The 23606-nt window shown below is 38.0% G+C and overlaps 1 protein-coding gene across 2 annotated transcripts in view; it reads left to right on the forward strand.

Annotated features, from left to right (window-relative positions):
- Window positions 1–23606, forward strand: part of Hmcn1 (hemicentin 1) — a 376766-nt gene that overhangs the window by 341608 nt on the left and 11552 nt on the right. For both annotated transcript variants that reach the window (XM_040277215.2, XM_078022483.1), the window contains 14 exons: window positions 5018–5188; window positions 5390–5560; window positions 6013–6183; window positions 6343–6513; window positions 8496–8645; window positions 9959–10096; window positions 10814–10935; window positions 11292–11529; window positions 15337–15399; window positions 16729–16848; window positions 17328–17462; window positions 19596–19709; window positions 20226–20351; window positions 22048–22176. In XM_040277215.2, coding sequence (XP_040133149.2) covers window positions 5018–5188; window positions 5390–5560; window positions 6013–6183; window positions 6343–6513; window positions 8496–8645; window positions 9959–10096; window positions 10814–10935; window positions 11292–11529; window positions 15337–15399; window positions 16729–16848; window positions 17328–17462; window positions 19596–19709; window positions 20226–20351; window positions 22048–22176 — 2019 coding nt within the window. The remainder of the gene's footprint in view (window positions 1–5017; window positions 5189–5389; window positions 5561–6012; window positions 6184–6342; window positions 6514–8495; window positions 8646–9958; window positions 10097–10813; window positions 10936–11291; window positions 11530–15336; window positions 15400–16728; window positions 16849–17327; window positions 17463–19595; window positions 19710–20225; window positions 20352–22047; window positions 22177–23606) is intronic.

Raw genomic sequence — 23606 nt, forward strand, 5'->3', positions numbered from 1 at the left:
ACTTGGAACATGATAGGCCCAAGCTAGGTACTTTCTGTGCAGGTTGTTATTGACTTGGTTTTTCAGGGCTCTTTCTGATTGAAGTGACAGAAATCAAACTAATTTCAGGAGAAAACTCTTCTTTCAGGGATGATTGAATGCAAGGACTTGGCTAATGGTTTTATTAGTGTGTTTTCCATCTCTCCTCTCTGCTTTCCTCTCTTTGGCTTTATTCTCCAAAACACTGTTTCCATGGGTGGGGGAAAAATGACTGTTGGCAGCTACTGGCTCATAGTTTTGGATCTAAAGTCTCAGAGAAAGAGTTCCTCAGTCTCTCAGAATTTATATCAGCCTCGGAGGAAGAAGCCTGTTTGTGACTGGTTTTGTTACATGCTTATGTATGAACTCAACTGAATTCAGAAGGATATTCTGATAAGCAGCTTGGTGACGTGGCCCTCCACCTTGTCCGGCTGCCACAGAGAAATCACATGGAATACAGGGGAGGCTATTCATTCTTTCATTCATCTAGTCAATATGTATTTACTGAGCACCTGCTCTGTGTTCAGGTACTGTTCTAATTGCTAGAATTAGAACTATAGACAGTATCATTCAAATACTAAAAGTATCATAAACAAACTCAAGGAGTTGAAGTGAGGGATCACAATGGAGAAATACGCCGTAGCTAGGACAAAGGGATATGGACTAATCCAAAGGAGACAGGTATCCAGCATGCTGGGTACTGCATTCTATTTTGACAATAAGGAAAGACTCAAAAAGTAATGTTAAGTAATTTGTTAAGGTTACAAAGCTAGTAAAAAGTGAATCACCCACCATTACGTACAACTCTAATGTGGGGAAAGAAAGTCAATCAAGGATATGAACAGAAGTTGATTTGATTCACAAGCCTGTTTTCTGGGATCCTGGGCATTTTTGTTTGCAGTTGAGAACTTCTGTTAGATTTTAAAAATGAAACACTGTCCTGAAATCTTAAACAAAATGAACAAAAAGCCAAGGATTTGTTTTGGTCTTAAAGAATGAAAACGCGAAATATAATAGCATTATGTTATAAAGTAAAAAGAGCCAGAAATACCTGATTAGAGAAATTTTTATACTCTTTTTTCGGCCATAACTATATAATGAAAAACTAAATGATATTTGTAAATATGCCAAAATACAGGTCAGCTTTTTCTCTTGGGATTGAGTAGCTTCCCCTTGTCACCAATGCACAGATAGCCTGACTATCTTCTCATTTGCTGGGTGAGGGGGGGGGGGAATGGATGTAAAAATCTTAGGCACATAAGAGGTTTGCTTTTAGTGTGAATTTATTTTCAACAATGTCAAACTTAAAGGAAAGCTGAAACAATAGCATAAAGAACTACTATGTTACTCTTACCCAGATTCACCGATTATTTGTGTTTTCCTAAAATAACCCTGTTCTCTTTCATAGGTTTAGTAAAGTTATCAAAATGGGTAAATGTAACACAGATGCAAGAATATTATTTAATATCATTATCTCTTCCCAATATCCAATAGTAGAATAGTACACATTCTAATATTGCCAATTGTTCCAGCAAATTCCTCATCACTCTTTACTTCTTGTTTCTACTCTAAGATTCAATCCAGGATCACACTTACATATTTGTCTTGTCTCTTTAGTCTTTTTTTAACTGGAACAATTCCTCTCTCTCATTGTGTTTCATTACCTTGATAATTTTGAAGTGTACAAGCCAATCATATGACAATGAGGAGGAGGACGATGATGCAGTACTAGGGATTGAACTCGGGACCTCATGCATGCTAGGCAATGGCTCTATCACTGAGCTATATACCTAGCTCTTTTTGAAATAAAATTTTAAATTGCCCAGGTTGCTCAAAGTGATGTCAGATTTACCATCCTCCTACTTCAGCCTCTTGAGTAGCTGGGATTGCAGGTAGGCACCACCATACCAGGGGTTAGGCTCATCATTTTATAAAACAGTTTTAACTTGAATTTGTCTGATAATTCCTCATGACTACATTTTGGTAAGGACACCATAGAAGTGGCTTTGTGTCCTCCTTTCAGAAAGCATATGATGTCAGTTCGCCCTGACTGGCTTTGCTCCTTGTTCAAGGTGGTACCTGCTGCTATATAGTCACAACTTTTACCTTTGTAACTAAAAAGTATGCTTTAGGGAACTTTGAGATCATATATACATGATTTCACCACCAGTTCTAGCATTCATTTATGATTCTTATTTGAATCATCATTTCTGTGATCTCTTCAAACAACAATTTTCTAACTCCATCATGTCTTCTGCATCTGTTATTGATTCTGCATTGTAAATAACTTTGTCCTTGTTATTTCTTTATTTCTTGATTATATCAGTAGGGACTTGTATAATTCAGTAGTGATACTCAGGTATCATTTAATGGTTTATCATCATTATTACCATTGTTTATCGTGGTGGCTCAAAATATTCTGGGTTCACTTAGTGGAGGTAAACCTCTTCAGGCTAGGTTAAGTGTTCTCTTGAGATGTCACCATGATTCTTGGAGTACTTTCTTTCATTCTGGGTGCAAGTAGATATTTCAAACTTGTATGTTTTTCTCCCAGTTAAGAGTACAGTATTTTTAAGTTGCCAATCCTCTCTCCAAAAAAAAAAAAAAAAAGATTGATATCATCTGAGGTGGGCAGACTTCACCATTTGCAAATGATTGCATTTTATATATTTATAGTGATGAGATATTATATATGCATATAGTTACAGATTTATTAAATGAGCATTTTTTAAGTGTCTTCATGAAAAGTATGAAGAGCTTTGAGTGACAATCAAAATAGCTTATAACTCACACAGTTCTTACTTTATATCCTATACTTTCCAATCACTTTTCCTCTATAAACTCGTCATTTCTCACCCCGCCCCTAATAAGGTAAGCTCTTTTATAGTCCACATATTGCAGATGATGGAACTAGGCACACTGAGGCCAAGTCACTTGTGTGCAGTTGTACAGCCAGAAAGAGCAGAGCAGATCCTCAGACCCTGGATGTCTCCCCCACAGTCCTTGCTCCCAGCTCTGGGATCAAGTGATCTTCTATAATCAGAATTACAACCAAATGGAACAACAAGTTCAGTTATTATATTTTGCATTTTTCTCATATAGTACTTCCTCTGTAGTTGTATCTTACTGGTTCGTTGTTTTTTTTTTTTCAATATCATCCAGATATCATGATCTTTCATGCCTTTGATTTTTTTTTTTTATCATTCCATTCCTATAAACGAAACATTTCAACCCTACCACATTTTGTATCATGAAGGTCAGTTCTGTTTAGGGCTTCCTGTACTTTATAAAAATAAAAAATAAAGGACATGAAGGTCCTCATGTGAAAACATCTAGTTATATGTAGTAGGAAACCAACAGATACTAAGTGATAAATGTCATTCATCTATAATCCAATAAAGAAGTCCATCTATGCTTTTCTATTGCCAGAGGTTTGAGCTTTGGTTAACCAACAGCCTTGAAAATAGAATATGGTACAATAATTAGAAGCGTAGAATTTTTGAAATTATAGTGGACATATAACTGTTATGAACATCTACAATCTGACTTAATACAGAAATAATTTCAAATAACATCTGCACCTATTTAAAGACTTTTTTCTTTTATATTTTGTCAATAGTTTCTTAGTGCAAAATCTTGACTAAAATAGAATTCTGTGTCTATGTTTGCATGGTTCTACAAAGCATAAATAGTCAACTAATCAAAAAATCAGTTAATTAGGGTTGGAGTTGTGGCTCAGTGGCAGAGTGCTTGCCGAGCACATGTGTGACAGTGGGTTCGATCCTTAGCACCACATAAAAAACCTACTTTTTTGTCTTATTTTTTTTTAAAAAATCAGTTATAAAAGATACATTTTAAAATATTTTCTAAACAAAGTAGATAAATACTTCATTACTTCATTTTCACTTTATTATTTTGGTGTCTCACAGGTTGTGTTCAGAGGTTATTTAGGTGCAGACCTTAATGACCCTATTCTGGTTCATATCTTGGTTAAATGGATGACCAAAGAAAACACTTTAAAACCTCCATATCTAGAAAGTTTCTTAAGCGAAAACAGGACCTGATGCTGACTTCTCCCTACAAGAAGCCATAGTGCTGATTCTCAGCCTGTGCACCTGGTAGGAAACACAGTTGCTCCTGTCCTTGTGGTCAGATGCTGTAATATGTTAGTTACCAAAAGGAAAGCCTTAATATTACTTCTTGGAAACTACTGGTCAGATATTTTTTTCTGTTGTTAGGAAGCAGGTGAGTGTGTTATTCATAACTTTTAGTTCATGAACATTATGTAATGGAGACAAATTTTCAAAAGAGTTCCAACAGTTTACACTACACATTGAATGCTCCCAGTATGTGTGTAGGAACAAAGCTGTATCAGACTTAAAGATGTAGTGTCACAGTCTGGGGGTCCAGATTATCACTGCTGAAATACTCATAGTATCTAGAACCACATTTAGATCTGTTACACACACTTGTTTCTAAGCTTCTACTTTATTCTGTTTTCCCTAGAGCACCAAGAGTAGACAAACACTTAGCTAGGGTTTCAACACTCGGGTTGTGTTGATATATGGTAGTGTGATTAAATTTAATTTTAATAAAATATCCCCATTTGGATAATCTTAAGCATTTATTTTGGCATGAGGTAGGCCTTCTGAATTTCCTTAGATACAAATTCCTCTGAAAATCTAAGCAGAAGGAGAAAATAATATCATCTGTAATGTTTCCTTTGGTTCAGTTTCCAATATTTTAGATTATGAGCTAATCAGTTCATTCCAAAACTATACTTATTTGTATAGTTTTGTTTTCTTGGGGTTCTCTAAATTTTTAAAATATTTATTTTAAAAATTTTTATGTGATACTGAGGTTCAAACCCAATGCCTTGCACGTGTTAGGCGAGCACTCTACTGCTGAGCCACAACCCCAGTGCCTGTTTGTGTTTTTGTTTTGTTGTTAACAAACATGGTTCCACGACTTGAAACTCTGTCTCTTGGGGATTTTGTAGTTCATGGAGTGTGGAGTGCTTGGCAGCCGTGGAGTGCATGCAGCGAAAGCTGTGGAAAAGGTACCCAGACAAGAATGAGGCTTTGTAATGACCCACCACCATCGTTTGGTGGATCCTACTGCAATGGAGCAGAAACACAGATGCAAGTTTGCAATGAAAGACACTGTCCAAGTAAGAGAAATACACTGTTCCTGCCTTCAGTTAACTAACATCATCTTCTCTAGGTCGTGTGCCAGTGATAATCTATTCCATTTGGACTGTGCCCACAAGGGCATCCCTCAACCTAACATGCCCAGGGTTTAACCTCATCTCCTTTTTAGCCCTGTCCTGTTTGGGTGGGAACCAAACTCTTGTGTTTTTCTCTCGATGCAGTCGATGGCAAGTGGACAAGTTGGTCCAGCTGGAGTGCCTGCACCGTGTCCTGTGGAGGAGGTGCCAGACAGAGAACAAGGGACTGCTCTGACCCTGTCCCCCAGTACGGAGGAAGCAAATGTGAAGGGAGTGATATCCAGAGTGATTTTTGCAATAGTGACCCTTGTCCAAGTGAGTGTTGAAACAGTGAGTCAACATTATACTTTCTTAAAGCTTCACGATGACCTGAATCCCTCTGAATTACAATACGTGTCACTTGGTCCTTCAGCCTTTGGTTTAGGGTGTCAGAATGTTGTGTGGTTACAGTTCCCTGAATATTACAGCCTGAGCACACCAAGAGCAAGACCCTGTCTCATTTCTGCCTTTCTAATTCCTGGGGTATTTTAAGAACAACATACAGTAAATAGATGTTAAATGGAATTGCAAAATCACTAGAGGATATACCCCATTTCTAGACAAAGCAACAGCCACCCCATCTGCCTTTGGAAGTTGCCCATTCATAGATTGATGCGTGTGTGTGTGTGTGTTTCTTAGAGATCTTTCCACATGTGGTGGATGAATGTCATTGTTTAACACTTCTCATTTTTAGAGCTCTGTTTTTGTCACATTATTCCATGTTGTAGCCCATGGTCACTGGAGTCCTTGGAGTGGCTGGGGAACGTGCAGCCGGACGTGTAACGGAGGGCAGACGCGGAGGTTCCGCACCTGCGATAACCCGCGTCCCTCCAATGGAGGAAGAGCGTGTGTGGGGCCAGACACACAGATCCAGAGATGCAGCACGGACCTGTGTCCTGGTGAGCTTCTCCACTCCTGACAGTGGAAGGAGGGAAGCATTTTGTTTAGTGCTCATTGTCGCAGCCCCATCATTAAAGTAAAAGTTAAATGGGAGGAAAAACCAGGTGTAGATTTTAATACCCATTTGTTACTGTTAACCATCCTGTTCTTGCTCCCAGTGGATGGAAATTGGGGAAACTGGCAGAGCTGGAGCCACTGTTCTGCCTCCTGTGGAGGAGGTGAAAAGACTCGAAACCGGCTGTGTGACAGTCCACTGCCATCTAAGGGTGGCCGTTCCTGTCCAGGAGATGCTACTCAGGTGTCCAGATGCAATACACAAGCATGTCCAGGTAAGTAACTAGGTTGGATTTGGGTGGGGCCATTGGCAGCACATTTTGTGAAAATCAGAAACAGGTGCCACTCTGAGCCCCACAGTTTACAAAACAGAGCCAAGTCTGAAAGGGGTAAGGAGAAAAACAGTGTGCTTTCCCCCTAGAAGTGCCTGTGGCTGGGTTTTAGCCTGACTGCTGCCTTCCAGGCTTCGTTATAAAAGGCCACAGTTTGCACAGGCCAAATGACAGTCCCGAGCTTGACAAGTCAAATGGTGAAGGAGAGTAAAGAAAGTTCTCTTAAGTTTGCTTTAGAAATAAAAGGTCCCTGAAAAATCAAGAAAACCCAGTTGGCAGAGTGAGCGTGGTTCACGTGAAAAGAGTGGTAGGACCTGGGCAAGCCAAGAGAACGGGTGTCCGCCTGTCAGCTGCTCTGCATATCAGGTGGATTTGGAGGCTCCCTTCTGAGACATGACAACAGTCTGGTTTTGGGTGAAGTATTTTGTGGCTCAGGCAACAAGGAAATCTGGACTGGTGCACAGTCGGGGCTACAGAGTCCAGCAGAAGTTTCATGGACCCATCTAGGGGGTAAGAACTAGAAGACAACTGTTGAGTGGTGGGACTAGAGAACTAGGCACACGTGACACCTACTTCCCTGTCCTTCCTGTTGGATAGGACCGCGGACAAGATCCAAGTTGGCCTACCAGGTTCCAACTGGCCCCTCTCCTTACCCTCTTGCATTAGCCTGCAGCATGGTCCCCTTTGCCTCTCTTGGTTTCTCAGATATAGCAGTCCCCACCCCACCCTCTCAAAGGGTCACACATGTCCTTCTCCTGTCCTGGTTAAGATCTACATTTTCTTTAGATATCCACTGAGAATTTTTCTTCTCAGACCTCCCAGAGTCGTAGATACCATGAACACAGTACATTTTCACTTCACGTTTATTTATGGAATTCCAATGAACATCCATCTCCCCTTTTCATTCATAAGCTCTATGGAAGCAAGCATCCTTTTCTTTACATTTTTGCCTTCAATACTCGAACAAACTGATGAATTTCTGAATGTAAAGACTGAATCACCAAAAAGAAATGTTTTGTCACTAAGAATCAAAATGCCTAATTTGATTGTTTTTCTCAAAGTGGAGTTGAACAGCATTTTATTGAGATAACAGGATGTAAAATACCTAGTGGAGGCTTTAAAATGTATTCGGGTAATAGACATCATATAATGAATATTTATGAACTTCATTACCAGTTTTTTTCCAATGTTTCCTGTCTTGTCAAAGCATAGGATTCACCTAAAAAGTATTCATTAATCATCTATTTTGTTCTAGTAATCAATAATTTTGTTGAACAACAAAAAGAAGACATGAAAAACAATAGGTTTTAAGGCCAAGTAGATAATGTGTTTGAATCCTTATTGTACAGCTTTGTAATAATGGGAAAGTTACTTGATGTCTCTGAACTTTTTTTTTTTCCATAATCTGCAAACTGTAGCTATTTAAAGCTACCTTAGAGGATGTAGAAAGGATGAGAAGAGTTAACGTGTATTATGTTATTTTTGTGCATGCCCTTCTTAGTAAACTGATTGCTAATTATGACAAACACACTTTATTTTGCTTGTTGGACTGAGTGTTGATTTTCTTTGGCTTCGAAAATAATACTGTGATGTACATAGATTGAAAAGACTCTAGATTTATGGGGGACAATGGGTGTTATGTGAAAAAAGAATTTTTTAATAGACTTTATTCATTTTTGTGGTGCTGAGGATTGAACTCAGTGCCTCACACATGTGAGGCAAGCACTCTGCCACTGAGCCACAGTCCCAGCCCAAGTAGATGTTTTAAAGCTTATTCATTCCACTTTTGAATTCAGATGTCATATGACCTCTTTGAAGTTTGAGAGAAAATTTGTAGCATCTCTGAGCATTGGCTTTCTTTCCTCCCATGTCATGTTTGTGAAATTGCTTCCTTAATCCAGGAATGTTTTTAATTCCCCCATTAGGTGGGCCCCAGCGCGCCAGAGGAAGTGTTATTGGAAATATTAATGATGTTGAATTTGGAATTGCTTTTCTTAATGCCACAATAACTGACAGCCCCAAATCTAATACTAGAATAATACAAGCCACAATTACCAATGTGCCCCGTAGTCTTGGTAAGTCTTTCATATACTTCTTTATCAGTTTTATTTTTTTTTTAATTTTTCATTGCTTTATTCACATTTTTTCTCTTAACTGTTTCTGTAAAAAAATTTTTTGAGCTCATTTTTTGCATTACAATTCTTAATGATAAATTGTGGTATAAAAGCGTATTATCTCTGTATACAAGATATGTTGACACCAAATTCACATCTTCATACATGTATTTTGTACAACACTGAGGATCTCCTTCCACCATCCATGCAATTCCCCTTCTCCCTCCCACCCCTCTTCCCATGTTCTTCCTCCCTACCCCATTTTAAGTCACCCCCCCTTAGAGAGGACATTTGTTTTTGGGGGGGATTGGCTAACTTCACTTAGCATAATCTGCTCTAATGCCATCCATTTCCCTGCAAATGCCATGATATTTTTTAGTGCTGAGTCATACTCCATTATGTATAAATGCCACATTTTTTTTATCCATTCATCCACTGAAGGACATCTAGGTTGGCTCCACAGTTTATAGTAGCAGAATTCACAATAGCTAAACATTGATGTGGCTGTGACCCTGAAGTACGCTGTTTTTAGGTCCTTGTGGTATAGTCCAAGAGGAATAGCTGGGTCAAATGGTGGTTCCGTTCCCAGCTTTTCAAGGAATCTCCATACTGCTTTCCAAATTGGCTGCACCAATTTGCAGTCCCACCAGCAGTGTATAAGTGTACCTTTTTCCCCACATCCTCACCAGCACTTGTTTGTCTTCATAATGGCTGCCATTATTACTGGAGTGAGATGGTATAATAAGATGCCTATAGCAGAAGAATTAAAACCAAGAATCAACAAATGGATGAATTCAAACTAAAACGTTTTTTTCCTCAGCAAAAGAAACAATCTGTGAGATGAATGCAGAGCCTACATCCTGGGAACAAATTTTTACCCCTCACACATCAGATAGAGCGCTAATCTCTAGGATATATAAAGAGCTCAATAAGATAAGCACCAAAAAAATAATAATCCAATCAATAAATGGGCCAAGGACCTGAACAGACACTTCTCAGAAGAGGATACACAATCAACCAACAAATATACAAAAAAATGCTCATCATCTCTAGCAATGAAATTAAAACTATTCTAAGATATTTATATAATTTCTGGATTTTGCTACCACTAAATCAATAGCATAATAGAGGGCTTTTAAAACCCTATTTCAATGGTGAAGTACTGGACATGTTTTTTGTTATTCAGCCTTGTTTAGTATTCATCCTTATGAATAACCTACTATGAAAATAATAATAATTAACAGTAAATATTTTGCTTTATCTTTTTTCTTTAGGTCCAGCAATGAGAAAGATAGTTTCTATTCTAAATCCCATTTATTGGACAACAGCAAAGGAAATAGGAGAAGCAGTCAATGGCTTTACCCTCACCAACGCAATCTTCAAAAGAGAAACCCAAGTGGAATTTGCAACTGGTTAGTGTCAACTGAACTCAGTAATCCATTACTATAAAAAATGATGGCCATAAAGATTGGTGGTTAGGAAAAATGCATGTTTCCACAGTCATTAAGTTTTTGATGCAATCTCATCAAATAATATAAATGCAATTTTGTATTTTGTGTGAATAAATATTAGCATGAAATCTATAAGAGGCGAGGGGTTCTCAAACAGTATTGTAATTTTTATACAGCCTCTCCAAGGTTGGTCAGCCTCAGTAACAATGACCTTTAAGAGGGAAGGGGGAGGATGGTCTCTCTTCAATCAGCATTTAATCATCCCAAAAGACAAGTGGGTCTTTCCGTGGCCATCTGCTTATTAAGATACCATCTTCCTACTCTCTGAAGTACTGGAAAGAAGCCCTACACCAGACTTGTGGTCTTTGCCTTTCAGCCTGGTGAAGCTGCCGGTCCATTTTATACAAGTGCTTTGCTATTGCCCATGAGCTTTAAGTGGAGAATTATGCTTCCCATAATCATTATGCTTTATTTTTGCTACATAGAAATTTTTAGGAGAAACTCCACTCAGGAAATCTGAATTTTCAATTGGGAAGCCAAGTGCCAAGTTTATTCTCTTTGTTGACTCAAGTTTGAACCCCAGCAACATAGCTGAACTGTTCTGTTGGGTAAATCTGCTCTGTGCTTACACGAGCCATATGTGTTTTGCTGTAAGAATGGATGCATTGTAATTCCCAGGAGAAATCTTGCGGATGACTCATATTGCCCGGGGCTTGGATTCCGATGGTGCTTTGCTTCTGGACATCGTGGTGAGTGGCTATGTCCTGCAACTTCAGTCACCTGCAGAAGTCAACGTGAAGGTAAATGACAGATTTTCTCCACTGTTTGTTAGAGTCTGGGTCCGTACCTATAGGGAGAGCAGAGAACTTGTGTCCTTTCTCTTATTCACTTTGGAGAGTAAACGTGTAAACCACTGCGGTTATAAATGATTATCTGGTCTCTGTTTAAAATCGTAGACAAGCCTTAGAAATTCAGTTTTTATTACCCTGCTTATCAGGATCAAGATCACTCCTATGTTGGTTTAAGCCATTTGTTTAATTTTCTTCAGGCAAAGATAATAGTTAATTGTTGCATAAAAATTAGTGTGTAGCATCCATTAAAGAAAAAAATATATTGTGAGCCATATTTATCTTCAAATTCAAATTATTCTCCTTAGGATTACACAGAGGATTACATTCAGACAGGCCCTGGGCAGCTCTATGCCTATTCAACACGGCTCTTCACCCTCGATGGCATCAGTGTCCCCTATATGTGGAACCACACCGTTTTCTATGATCAAGCACAGGGAAGAATGCCTTTCTTGGTAGAAACCCTTCATGCATCGTCTGTGGAATCTGACTATAACCACTTAGAAGAAACATTGGGTTTCAAGATTCAGGCTTCAATTTCCAAAGGTAATTTGATTAAAGGAAAGTCCATATCTCCATGTCACCTAGTCCTAATTATATCGATGCCATTAAAAATGAAGATGTGAAGGCTTTGACCTTACATGGTGATATCAGGCTTTTCATGTGTGTTATCTGTTTTGTTGGAGGTAAAACCTGTGGTATAGCCAATCCACTGAAATTCTAGTGCATACAGTTTACTAATGTGCTCCTTCATACTGCTTAGTGAAGATGTAGGAATAAAGTCCATTGGTTATTGTTCTCAACCTTTTATTAGTCTAGGAACTTCTAAAATTCCTAAAACATCTAAACCTAAAACACCATTCAAAAAAGTTTCCATATATTAAAAGCAGGTTTTAGAAACTCTATAGCAATAATCAGAATTTCGACTGTCATTTCTTGTTCCTGGAGCTGACAATTTTTGAACTGCTTTCCATTTTCCAAGCCCTACTCTCTGATAGGTGGTTTTTTGATGCATTTATACCCCAAGATTTCATTTTCAGTCATAAAAGCCCCAACAGCAATTAGTGTTCCATGTCCTGTGGGGTCTTGAGGCGCTTGTGTGCAGTTAAGTTATAGACACGAAGTGTTTGCGTAACTTTAGCTTTGCACCAAGGCTTCGTGAGTACACTTAAAAGCATTCATATTGACCTTGTGTGTGCTTTGCTTTGGGCTGACTTTCCTAAAACACAGCCAAGTAGATTTTAAATAACAGTGCAAGAAAAAAAAATCAAATAACAGAAAAAGCAAAATTCATCTTTACAAGTTACTCTTGCTTTTATCAGTTGTCCCCGTGACCATCTATCAGAACTGCTTCGTCAAGTTTTGAGATCATCATCATTGGAAAATATGAGTTCACATTTTTTTTCAGATAATCAGATTTGTGAGTAGCATGGCCACTAACACCTATGGCCCCACAACTTCACAACACAACCCACAGCAGCACTGATCTCTCATTTTACTCTTGGGTACATGTGTAGGCCATTTGGACAAGAGAAGAGCCACTGAAAGGGAGGGTTATATTTTTTCAATTATGCCAGAGTTTCTAATCTAACTTCTTTTTCTACTATTTTCAGTATACCATATAAATATAACTTGGCAAAGATGTTGGTTATAAAAGAATTTATGCCAGCTGGGACCAGAGGAATTAAAATGATTTTTAGAAAGTCATGTATGCTGTCTTGCATTATCTAAGCTGTGACTGAATGGAGGCCTTTGTGCATCTTTAAGGGTCTCATTGGGTGGTCTGGGCATTTTAAGGCCTCTTACATGCTTGAATAATGAGAGTCTCTGAATTACCCCCATATGTAAGCCATTCCTTGCTGACAATGTTCCTTTGAATTTCAAGAATTGTGCACCTGCAATTTGTTTTTGAGTGACCACCAGGGGGCGAGCTTGCATTCTTGGTGACTTAATCAGAAAACTCATTCTAGGACTGTGTGCTAAGAAAAAAATACAAAAATTGTCAAAGGTGAATGCTTAGGAAGTTTCATCTGTTATTATTTGTAATAGAAAAATAATCAATAAACATCCTGGAAGTAGACTATAAATATGCAAGTTATGGCATAGATGTAGGATAACTTCCTTAATAATCATTTGAAATAATTTTTAAGAAAAATTAATTCATTTGTTGGGCAACATGGAGTAAACAAGTGAAAAGAAAAATATTTGTGACTTAATTGAAAATCAGGGAATAGTATGATCCAGACCTAGACTGCCTACAGGTGAATGATTATAAGAAAACCTGTTTTTCAGCCAGTATAAAGGTTATCATCTCTTTCTTACCAATTTTTATAAGGAGTGGAACTAAGGGAACTATTTTTTATTAGTAAAGCTAAGCAATTACAAATCTCTCTAATTTTTATTTTTTAAAATATTTTGTTGTATTGGGGATTGAACCCAGGGATCCATGCAAGAGATTTGCTACTAAGCCACACTCCAAGCTCCTAGTGTAATTTAAATATGTATTTATTAAAATTACTGAAAAGAAAAACCACAGAATGCCTACAAATGTAGTTTGTTTCAAAGTAACCAGATTATAGAGAATTTTTCTATACCTTTTGAAGTTTTTACTATTATACATTTTTATAATATAAACAACTAATGTAATTCAAGACAACATATTTAACAATATAAAAAGAAACAAGAGGAAAATAATCCATAGTTAGTACATATTTTAATATGAAAATCTTTGGACAAAGAAGTAGTCATATGCCTGAACCTATATATGTACAATCCTACTGTGATTGAGAGTTTTTTCAGGGGATTATAGAGATGGCCTTAAGCCACTTGGTAACATTTTTAATGAAACAAAGTATAATCAGACATCAATTTCTGTGACAATTGCATTCCTGGAAAATACATTAAAGATTTAAATCACATGAAAAAATGTTTAGTATATGGGACACATGTTCAAAGCTTAGACAATTACAGCCTTCTCATTTTCCTAACAATCTTGCCATACTATCCCACACATTTCAGTATTGTAAAACCAGCCGAGGGTCTTCCTAGTCACAGAATTTTAATATCCTTTTATTGTCATGACAACCAAAGTATCTCATAAAAGAAAACTTCCCAAATGAAAGATGGTCTGTCCCAGTTGAGACCAAAAATCTAAAGTTACTATCTGGTAATAACTTACTAGGTTTATACGATATGTTATTTTCTATAATTATGTCCCCTACACAGCATACTAGTTGGATTAAAGAATGTGTGAATAAACAAATGAGTGGGACATAAATTATAACCACCACCTGATTCAGTGGTGGAAAGTCGCACATTCATCTAAGTCCAGCTCCCGTACATTATTAGCTCTTTGATCTCAGGCAATTTATATGACCTCAGTCTCAAATTCTTCATCTGAAAATTGGGCACCGTGACCCTAGGGGAACTATGAGGTTTAAAAGAAAGCAGTGAATCACTCAATGGTCACTTAGCACATGCTCTAGACATTTCTTTTCCATCCATCCTATTCCCACTCCCTGGGAACACTCGGGAGGAGTTGCATCCTCTTAGGAAAGAGATTCCTTATTACTTGTTCCTCTTGATGTCTAATTTAAGTCTGTTCTAGAACAGTATTCTCGTTTCCCTTGCTTCAACTCCACAGGAAAGGACAACATCACATACTGAGTGTTTTCACCCGAAAGATCCACAAAAGGAGAGGGCTCCTTCGTGAGGTTCTTCTTTCCACTGACAGATTTTTCTTTGGGCGGGGGTTACCAGGGATTGAACTTAAGGGCAATCGACTCTCGACCACTGAGCCACATCTCTAACCCTATTTTTGTATTTTATTAGAGACAGGGTCTCACTGTGTTGCTTAGAGCCTCCCTAAATTGTTGAGGCTTGCTTTCAACTTGCAGTCCTTCTGCCTCTGCGATTATAGGTGTGTGCCACCACTCCCGGCTTGGTGCAGATTACTTTAAGTTGCTTGAAAACAGCAAGCTTTCCTCCTTCCTAAACGCAGCAGAGTAGTGATGACTAGAAGACGGCACTTTGCCTGGGCTGTGCATAGCGTACACAGTTATGATAAATAAAAAGATTGAGATAAAGTAATTTCATTTCATTTTCTTTTGACCGATATGAACAACCTAAACAGAAAATCTGTTTCCGGCAGCCACTCACCACCAGTCTCTGCACAGTGATTCATTTAGTTCTTGGTTGGGAAACAAGGCGAGTTTTCCATTCTTGCTTGTTTCCACCTGTTGCATTTGTGTCATGTGTTCGAGTGTTGCCATATCTCCCAGGGGAGACTGTACTGGAAAGGAAATGGGTGCTACTGTATAATAACCTGGTTAACTTTGCTCTCCTCTTTCATAGGAGATCGCAGTAACCAGTGCCCTTCTGGATTCGCCTTAGACTCAGTTGGACCTTTTTGTGCTGGTAAGTGTAGGAATAAATAAAGCATTTTTAATTTTATAAAATTGTCACTAATACGTATCCTTTAGTGGACATCATCTGCCATTTTTCTAGGATTTGATCATCACAACAGTTCTATAAATGTCCCATTTGACAGGTGAAGAAGTTGAGATGTAGAGAATTAGAATCACTTAGCTTCAGACTAGATCTGAATTTTTTTTTTTTTTTTTATAAATCCCATGCTTTGTCAGGTTGGTGACAATCAACTGTGTCAGGGCTAGTAAGTGACCAAGTACAGAAGTGGAGAGAGCAAAGAGCACTAAACTTCACCTAGCGGCTTGATTGCCATGGGTGCACGATGGAATGATCCAACATGACATCACCAAACCCTAGAACTGCTAGGTGGTGCTATACCGGAGGATTGTGGACCTTTGAATAACCACTGACTTCATCCTACCAAGTCCAGTACAAGAGAGTCTCAGAAAAATGAATAGCTCTGTAAATGACTAAGGAGCTCAAATTTGTATACTCAGTTATTTTCTTCCACTTATGGGCAATGTAATCCAGTCTAACAGTGAAAGGGTGGTCTTCAAACTGCCCAAATTTCAGCTCTGCCAATAATGACCTCAGGCAAGTTGCCTAAGAAAATCAATTTAAATGAGTAGAGATTTATTTTTCTTCACAATTTCAGAAGTTCCCAGCTATTGTTTCTGGGCAAAATATCATGGCTGGGAGGGCATGGAGGAGCATAGCAGTTCTGGTGACTGGGAAGCAGAGAGAAGGGAGGGGAAGAGACAGAGATGAACCAGGAATAGGATATTCCCCCCTCCTAACGTTTCCACCATCTTCCAATAATGCCACCAAATTGTGAATCCCCCATCAATGGATTAATCCACCGATGAGTGTAGAGTTCTCATGATCCAATCACTTCCCCAAACACCATCTGTGAACATTGCTGCATTGAGGACAAAGCCTTTTAACACATGAGCCTTTGGGGGACATTCCAGTTCCACAATATAACACTATAACCTGTTTGTCCTTCAGTTTTGTCATGCAAAATGAGAATAGCATTCTCCTAGAAATGCTCTGAAGAATAAGTGAAACCTGGTTTTAAAAAAAAAATTAGATCGTAGTAAATGGTAAATACGTTTTAGGTAACATCACTGTTGTTTGAAAGTAAAATATTCACTACCGGAGCTCATTTGTAGACCTCAAACTCATTTTTGTTCCATAATTCCATTTTGTGGCACTCCAAGCATTGACTTCTGCAAGCAACTGTTTTCACTGACTGCTGTCGCTCCTAAAAAATCAGAGGTCTGCATGCTGATGGGGTTGTATTTCTTCTTCTTTCAGACGAAGATGAGTGTACAGCAGGGAACCCCTGCTCCCATGCCTGCCACAATGCCATGGGAACCTACTACTGCTCTTGCCCCAAAGGCCTCACCATCGCGGCGGACGGAAGAACTTGTCAAGGTATTCACAGAGATGCACTGAAGCCGCGGGCAAGGAATCTTTGCCATAGGAAGAGCATGTGGACCACTCCTCTCCTCCTACCGCTGCCTAGAGCTTGGCGATAAACAGAAAGGTCTTCATTGGGTTGAGAAAGAGGGTTATGCTGAGGCACCTTCCTGAGGGCATGCTAAAGCATGGGTGCCCGAGTGACTCTGGATCTCAGAAAGGCAAAGGAAAAATTTTAAAGCCACCTGATTTATAAGTGACCTTACTGGTATCAATTAGATTTTGGATCAGTTAGATTTCACACCAGCCGTGCTTTGGGCTTGACAGCTATTTAACCTCCTGAAATGACTCAGCCAAAAGATGTCGTCTTCTTACCCTTTTCTGTTTCTCAAGTGCTCTTTGTGTTCATTGCTTTCTTTATCCCCATTTCACAGCTGGTTCTTGGGTCAAGTTTTCTTTAACTCACCTCCGTTGAATGAATCCCTCCATTGTAGATATCGATGAGTGCGCCCTGGGTGGACACGCCTGCCAAGCTGGTCAGGACTGCGACAACACCATTGGATCCTATCGCTGTGTGGTACACTGTGGAACTGGCTTTCGAAGAACCACGGATGGGCTGAGTTGTCAAGGTATAAAAATGGCTGCTTTTTTTTAATCTTCGTGCTAGTAAGAATTAGACCCCTGTTTGCATCCTTCAAACTCTGTTAGGAAACTCCAGGGAAGATGATGAAGAGTCATCAAGCAGGGGAGACTCTAGTCCCTCTGGAGAACTTAAACCAGCACCACACTATACATGTTTTGCAAGTTGAGCTTCTTGAAAAGCTCTTATTTAGATGCAGTGTTCCATGGCTATTTTACATGTTTGTAGCTCAGTGGTTTTGAAATAACATCTGCTTGTTACCATGTACAACACACTCTAATAGAATCTTGGTTTGCAAAACTCCATTGTGTAAGACTAAATGCAGACCAGAATATTTATGGAAGTATAGTTTTATATAGACTTTATTTTTTCATAGAAGTTTTAATTTCAAAGCAAATTTAAGCAGAAAGTACAGGGTTTGCATATGCCCGATGGCCTCTCTCCCACTATAAGCATCCAACCAACAATGGTACGTTTCTTGTAATTGAACATACACAAACATATCATCTAGAGCCTGCAGTTGACTTTAGAGTTCACACTTGGTATTGTACACTCAATGGGTTTGCACAAATTTGTAATGACATATCTAACATTATAGTGTCATACACAGTAGTTTTACTGCCCTAAAAATCCATTCCCAGCCTCCCTCCAACCCCTGGGAATTACTGATATTTTTATTGTCTTCATAGTTTTACTTTCTCTAGAATGTTACTCAAATGTAGCCTTTTCACAAAGGCTTCTGTCACTAAGTAACATCTTTTCTTGTCTTGAAAGCACATTTCTTTCAGCACTGATTAATGTACCATTTTATGAATGGACCATGGTTTATTTATGCATTCACCTCCTGAAGGACATCTTGATTGCATCATAGTTTGGGGCACTTTATGAATAAAGCTGTTACCAGGATTTTTCAGAGGCCAAAAAAAAAAAAAAAATCCCAAACTGAAAGTCTATCACTAGTAGAAAGAATAAAGTATGATCCATCTACACCATGAATCATTATATAGGCATGAGAAACCCCAGGTGTAGAAAAGAGGGTATAATTTTTAGAAAAGATCATGTAACTGGAAACAAGTAACTGAAGAAAAGGGGAATGGGTTTATATATTTAGGTAGAGATATATGCTCGTGGAAGAGAGGTGGTGTTATTCATAACAAATTGTTAATGTTGGTTGCCTTTGGAAGGCAAGGAGGCCAAGCAAGAGGGGAAAAAAGGAAAAAACTAAACTGAGAAATGTTTTAAAAGTATCTGATCATGTTGACACACTTACGTAAGTTAACTCTGTGCCTTTTAAGAGGTTAAATTAACAGGTCCCAATTAGCAAACATACAAACTAAGAGCCACTCAGTAATCTCGAGTTTTGGAATGTGAAACGTGGACAGGAAGAGCCTAAATAATGATTATTCTTTGGAAAGCTTTCAAATCGAACAATAGAGAAGGTACAGGTGTTTGAGATCACATGATCCCAGAGATGGAAGAGATTTGATTGTGTCTATGGGTCTGTGAGAATGATGAAAAGGAAGGAATGATTGATGGTCCATATGCAGGAACACTTTTTGAATGGGCATAGTCTCCCTTCCTCTGGGACTTGAGGGGAGGAGAGACCGTACAAAGCACAGGCCAATGCTCAAGAGTTTGGAGATTTCACACCTGCACTCCATGCTTCACTAAGAGCCAGGTGGTTTGGGGAAGAATTTGGCAATGATGGAAGAGAAGGAAAGATGTTGCTGTGATCAGTCCAACACAGGTGATAAAGATCTGTGTTAGACTATGAGCATCAAGAATGGGGACAAAGTCAACTGCAAGAAACCTCATTGCTCGTTTTTCCCTGGCTTCTCCCAAGTCTGTCAGCAGCATTGCAGGCTAAAGCTTCCAAGAAACAGGAATGGAAGCCATATGGCAAAACACGTAAGGTGGAGAATTGTTTCATCAACATTGTTCTGTATCCACCTTTAAGGAGTGTCAACGAGAGATCCCCTCTCCAGCAGTTAATTGTAGCAGTTATTTAGCAGAGCATTCCACAGCATATGTATTAGATTCATTTTAGAGAAGACTTTAAAATGTTAAACATTTGGGATAATTAACTCAGGTTTCCTAACAGCATGAAGATTTTGTTTAACAGATATTAATGAATGTCAAGAATCCAGTCCCTGTCACCAGCGCTGTTACAATGTCATAGGAAGTTTCCACTGTGGATGTGACTCTGGGTATCAGCTCAAAGGCAGAAAATGCTTGGGTAAGAAAAGGGCTTTGAATTCAAAGCACTGATAGCTCTGTAACGTCTTAATTCTGATCTAAATGCATATGTTATATCTAGGCACTGATTCACATGTAAGATACCAAGCATGCAATCCATGCAAAAAAAAAAAAAAAAAAAGTGAAGTCAAATGCCCTTTTACATCTTTAATTTCCTAATTACATAACCATTTAACATTTCCCCTACTGAGTTTTTTGTAAAAGTATAACATGTACATAAACATTTTTCAGTGAATATTATATATATAAATATTTTTCCAGGAAGAGAAAGTAGTTGGTATGGCTACCAGCTCTGGGAAGCAATACTTTGTCTATTATTCTCATTCTGTTTTACAATGTGTTACATACTTTGTTGGATTTAAGCAGTTTAAGTTTACACAATGCAAAGGACAATTGTGTGTGTTCATAATATCCTTAGAACCCAAAGAAATGGTTTCTCTGGAAACATAACAGAAATAATTTTCTCAATCTGTGTTGCCTTTGTTCTTGTATCAAGATGTGAACGAGTGCAGACAGAATGTATGCAGACCAGATCAGCATTGTAAGAACACTCGAGGTAGCTACAAATGCATTGACCTTTGTCCAAATGGAATGACCAAGGCGGAAAATGGAACCTGCATTGGTGAGTATCTGGATATTTTGATGACCAAAATCCGTAAAAACAACAATAGTTCAAATAAGAGATCCCTTCTAAAAATTAATGAGGAAAGTCGATTCAAGCTACCAAAGAAGTCTTTTTTCAGTAACTTCTCACTTCTAGATTGATTGAGCTCTGAGGTCCCAATGTCATGGCTACACCAGGAAATGCAGACTAATGACCATTGTGTGCTCCTCCAATTACACATTGGGTTAATATAAATTTCTTAATGTCTCCATGAATTTATATTATCTCATATTTCTAATATGAAATTTAGCATACATATTTAGAACTTCATAGTAGGGTTAAGAAAAAATTACATTTATAGAGATTTATTGAAACTTCAAAATATAATTTATTGTCTGGTCATTGATTTGACATTTAAGAATATTTAGTTGTAAAATAATTATATTTTGCTTGAAGTTTATTCTGTGTGTCTAATCAGTATTGGACTACTGAGTTACCAGATGTCAAATCAATGACAAGAAAATAAATTATATTTTCCCTAAGTTTGCTCTTTGTATTCCTATTCTATAGCAGCCTACCCAAGTTAGCAGAGGTAGAAACTACAGGATTTATAAAAATAAACTGTCTATGGGGTTAAATTGACCTACTCCCTCCACCAAAAACAGGGGAACAGATACACAATTTAAGACAACATAAAAAGGGCATACAAATGCCCAGAAGAGTGACAATATCTAATAGGAATAACCATCAAAGGTGTCATGGAAGTGATACATTTAAATGTAGACTTCAATGACATAATAATTGATAGAGTTGATAGGGAAAAGAAAGCAAGAAAACCTGTACAAGGGGAAATATCTGGGCATAAGGATAGACCATTAAAATGCTAGACATGTTAAAATGTTCAAGACAGCTATCTGTCCTTGCACAAGTCTTACAGTCAGAGAAATTTCAAGTTTCTCATTGTAAAAATAGTAGTTTTCCTAAGAAAGAATCCATTCTGAAATATTCTCTAGTAAAGTTACAACATGTCTTCGTTTTGATTCAGAACAATGATAGTAGCAGAGAACTCAGTATCATGTACAGTTCCATGCAGCTGTGATTATTTTTAGAAATAATGACCCTTTAAGTGTGTCTAAGATAATGAGGAATGAGATGAGCTGAAAAGTCAGAAATCTATTTAAGAAGCTATAGCAAAAATCTAGCTCAGTGAGAATGGAAGTCTGGTTTTGATGGAAAGAAATGGAATTACCCAACCTTGGCAACTGAAAGAATAATTAAAACTGAGTCTGATACTAGAGCCCTGATGAGTAGGAACACAGGAGTGTTGCTATCATAAATAAGGAAGTAAGGTTAAGACACAGGGGGCATGCTGTATTTACTGATAAGACATGGAAATGAAGATGTCTAGCTAGCATCTGGAGATGTAGTACTGTTGCCAGAAGTCTGCACAAATGCTAATCACTAGTATAAATAAAATGGTCAGAAAAGGAGCAAAAGAAAAAAACAAAGGTGAGAATAAAACTCCTTCCCTACCAGAGATCAGGGCCAGGTAGTAACAGGCAGAGCTGGGACTTAAACCCAGGTTTTCTGAGTCATATGTTGATATGGTCTTAACCTTGTGGTAAGATACAACTTCGAGCAATTCTACAAATTTAATGATGCTGGATTTTGAGAGAGGAAGTGTTATTACTTTTTATTACCTCCATGTTTGTAGACATTGATGAATGTAAAGATGGGACCCATCAGTGCAGATATAACCAAATATGTGAGAATACGAGAGGCAGCTACCGATGTGTGTGTCCAAGAGGCTATCGATTGCAAGGAGTTGGAAGACCTTGTATGGGTAAGTTAATGGAAACTCATTGATTAATAAAGCTACTGATACAGTGACCAACTGCTTAGGATCATTCTGTCCTCACGTGTTCCCCTCTTGTTATACCTAGATGGTATATAAGTTGGTCTAAGTAGTTCATGAGATAATTTGGACACTTCTTCAGAGACTTCATAGTGAGTTCAATTTATGTTGACATTTCAGTGATCAAAATTCACTTAGGGTGAATATATGAACACCACACATGTCAAAATGAGGTTCTGATATAATTGCCAAGACAACCTAATTATTAGGAGTATTTCATTATTTCTCTATACACATAAATGGATGCATTTTGAGCATCATACAGTATGAAGGAAAAGTTTAAATTTAATGCACAATTTAAATGAATTGGTAATTATTATTTTATCTACCAAACATGTAGTATTTACTAGGTGCCATTCCTTGTGCTAAAAGTATCTTGTTCAATTCTCCCAACTGCACATGATAGTTATAATCAAATATAAAGTAAGGAGATAATAGAAAGTATCTCTAAGACGGTAACCAACTACTCTAAAAGATCATTTCTTGATTACAAACATATCAAATTGTATTATTCCACAAATATGTAAGTGCAATAAAAAAATAGTTGTAGGCTTTTAAAAACTAGCTTCCAGATTTGTACTATGCTTTTAAAATTGGTTGCTGTGCCAAGTGTGGTGTCACTCTCCTGTAATTTCAGACACTTGGGAGTCTGAGGAAGGAGAATCACAAGTTCAAGGCCAACCTCAAGCAACTTAGGTCCTGTTTCAAAATAAAAATTGAAAAGGGCTGGGGATGTGGCTCAATGGTTAAGTGCCCCTGGGTTCAATCCCTAGTACCAAAAAAAAGTTATGGACTTGGTCAGTTTATGTCTTCATTTCCTTTCTTTTAATCTTTTGGATCAAGTATGCTTGGCTTGATTATTAATTTGAAAGTGTAAATGTCTATAGTTGTGCCAATATTCCTGCATCTGAAACTTGTCATTATATGGAAAATTGGGGGTACTAGTGATCAATATTATGACTGTAAACTGGGGAATAATTTCATTCTTCCCTTCATCAAAAGAATTAAGATCTACGTTAGCGTTTAAACTCAGATTTCTCTGCATTCAAGACCACATTTTCTTATACTTTTTGTTTCTACCATTTGTGGCTTTGATTTGACACTGTCAAGCTCATTCCTTTTTTATTTCAAAAAAATCGAGCACCTCATTCGTGCTGAGTGACGTTCTAGGTTGTGAGATAACATTAAGCAGGGTAAACCAGGTTTACCTTCCATGGGGAGAAAGAAGAATCACAAAGTAAATATGTAATGCAACTTCAGATTGTGATAAGCACTCTAAGGATAAATAAAACAGGGCAAGGGGAAAGAGTGACTTGGGTTGTGAACAGGATCCTAGCAGCCTGTGAGAGACCAAATGA

Source organism: Ictidomys tridecemlineatus, chromosome 10 (assembly GCF_052094955.1).
Source record: "Ictidomys tridecemlineatus isolate mIctTri1 chromosome 10, mIctTri1.hap1, whole genome shotgun sequence".
Taxonomy (NCBI): Eukaryota; Metazoa; Chordata; class Mammalia; order Rodentia; family Sciuridae; genus Ictidomys; species Ictidomys tridecemlineatus.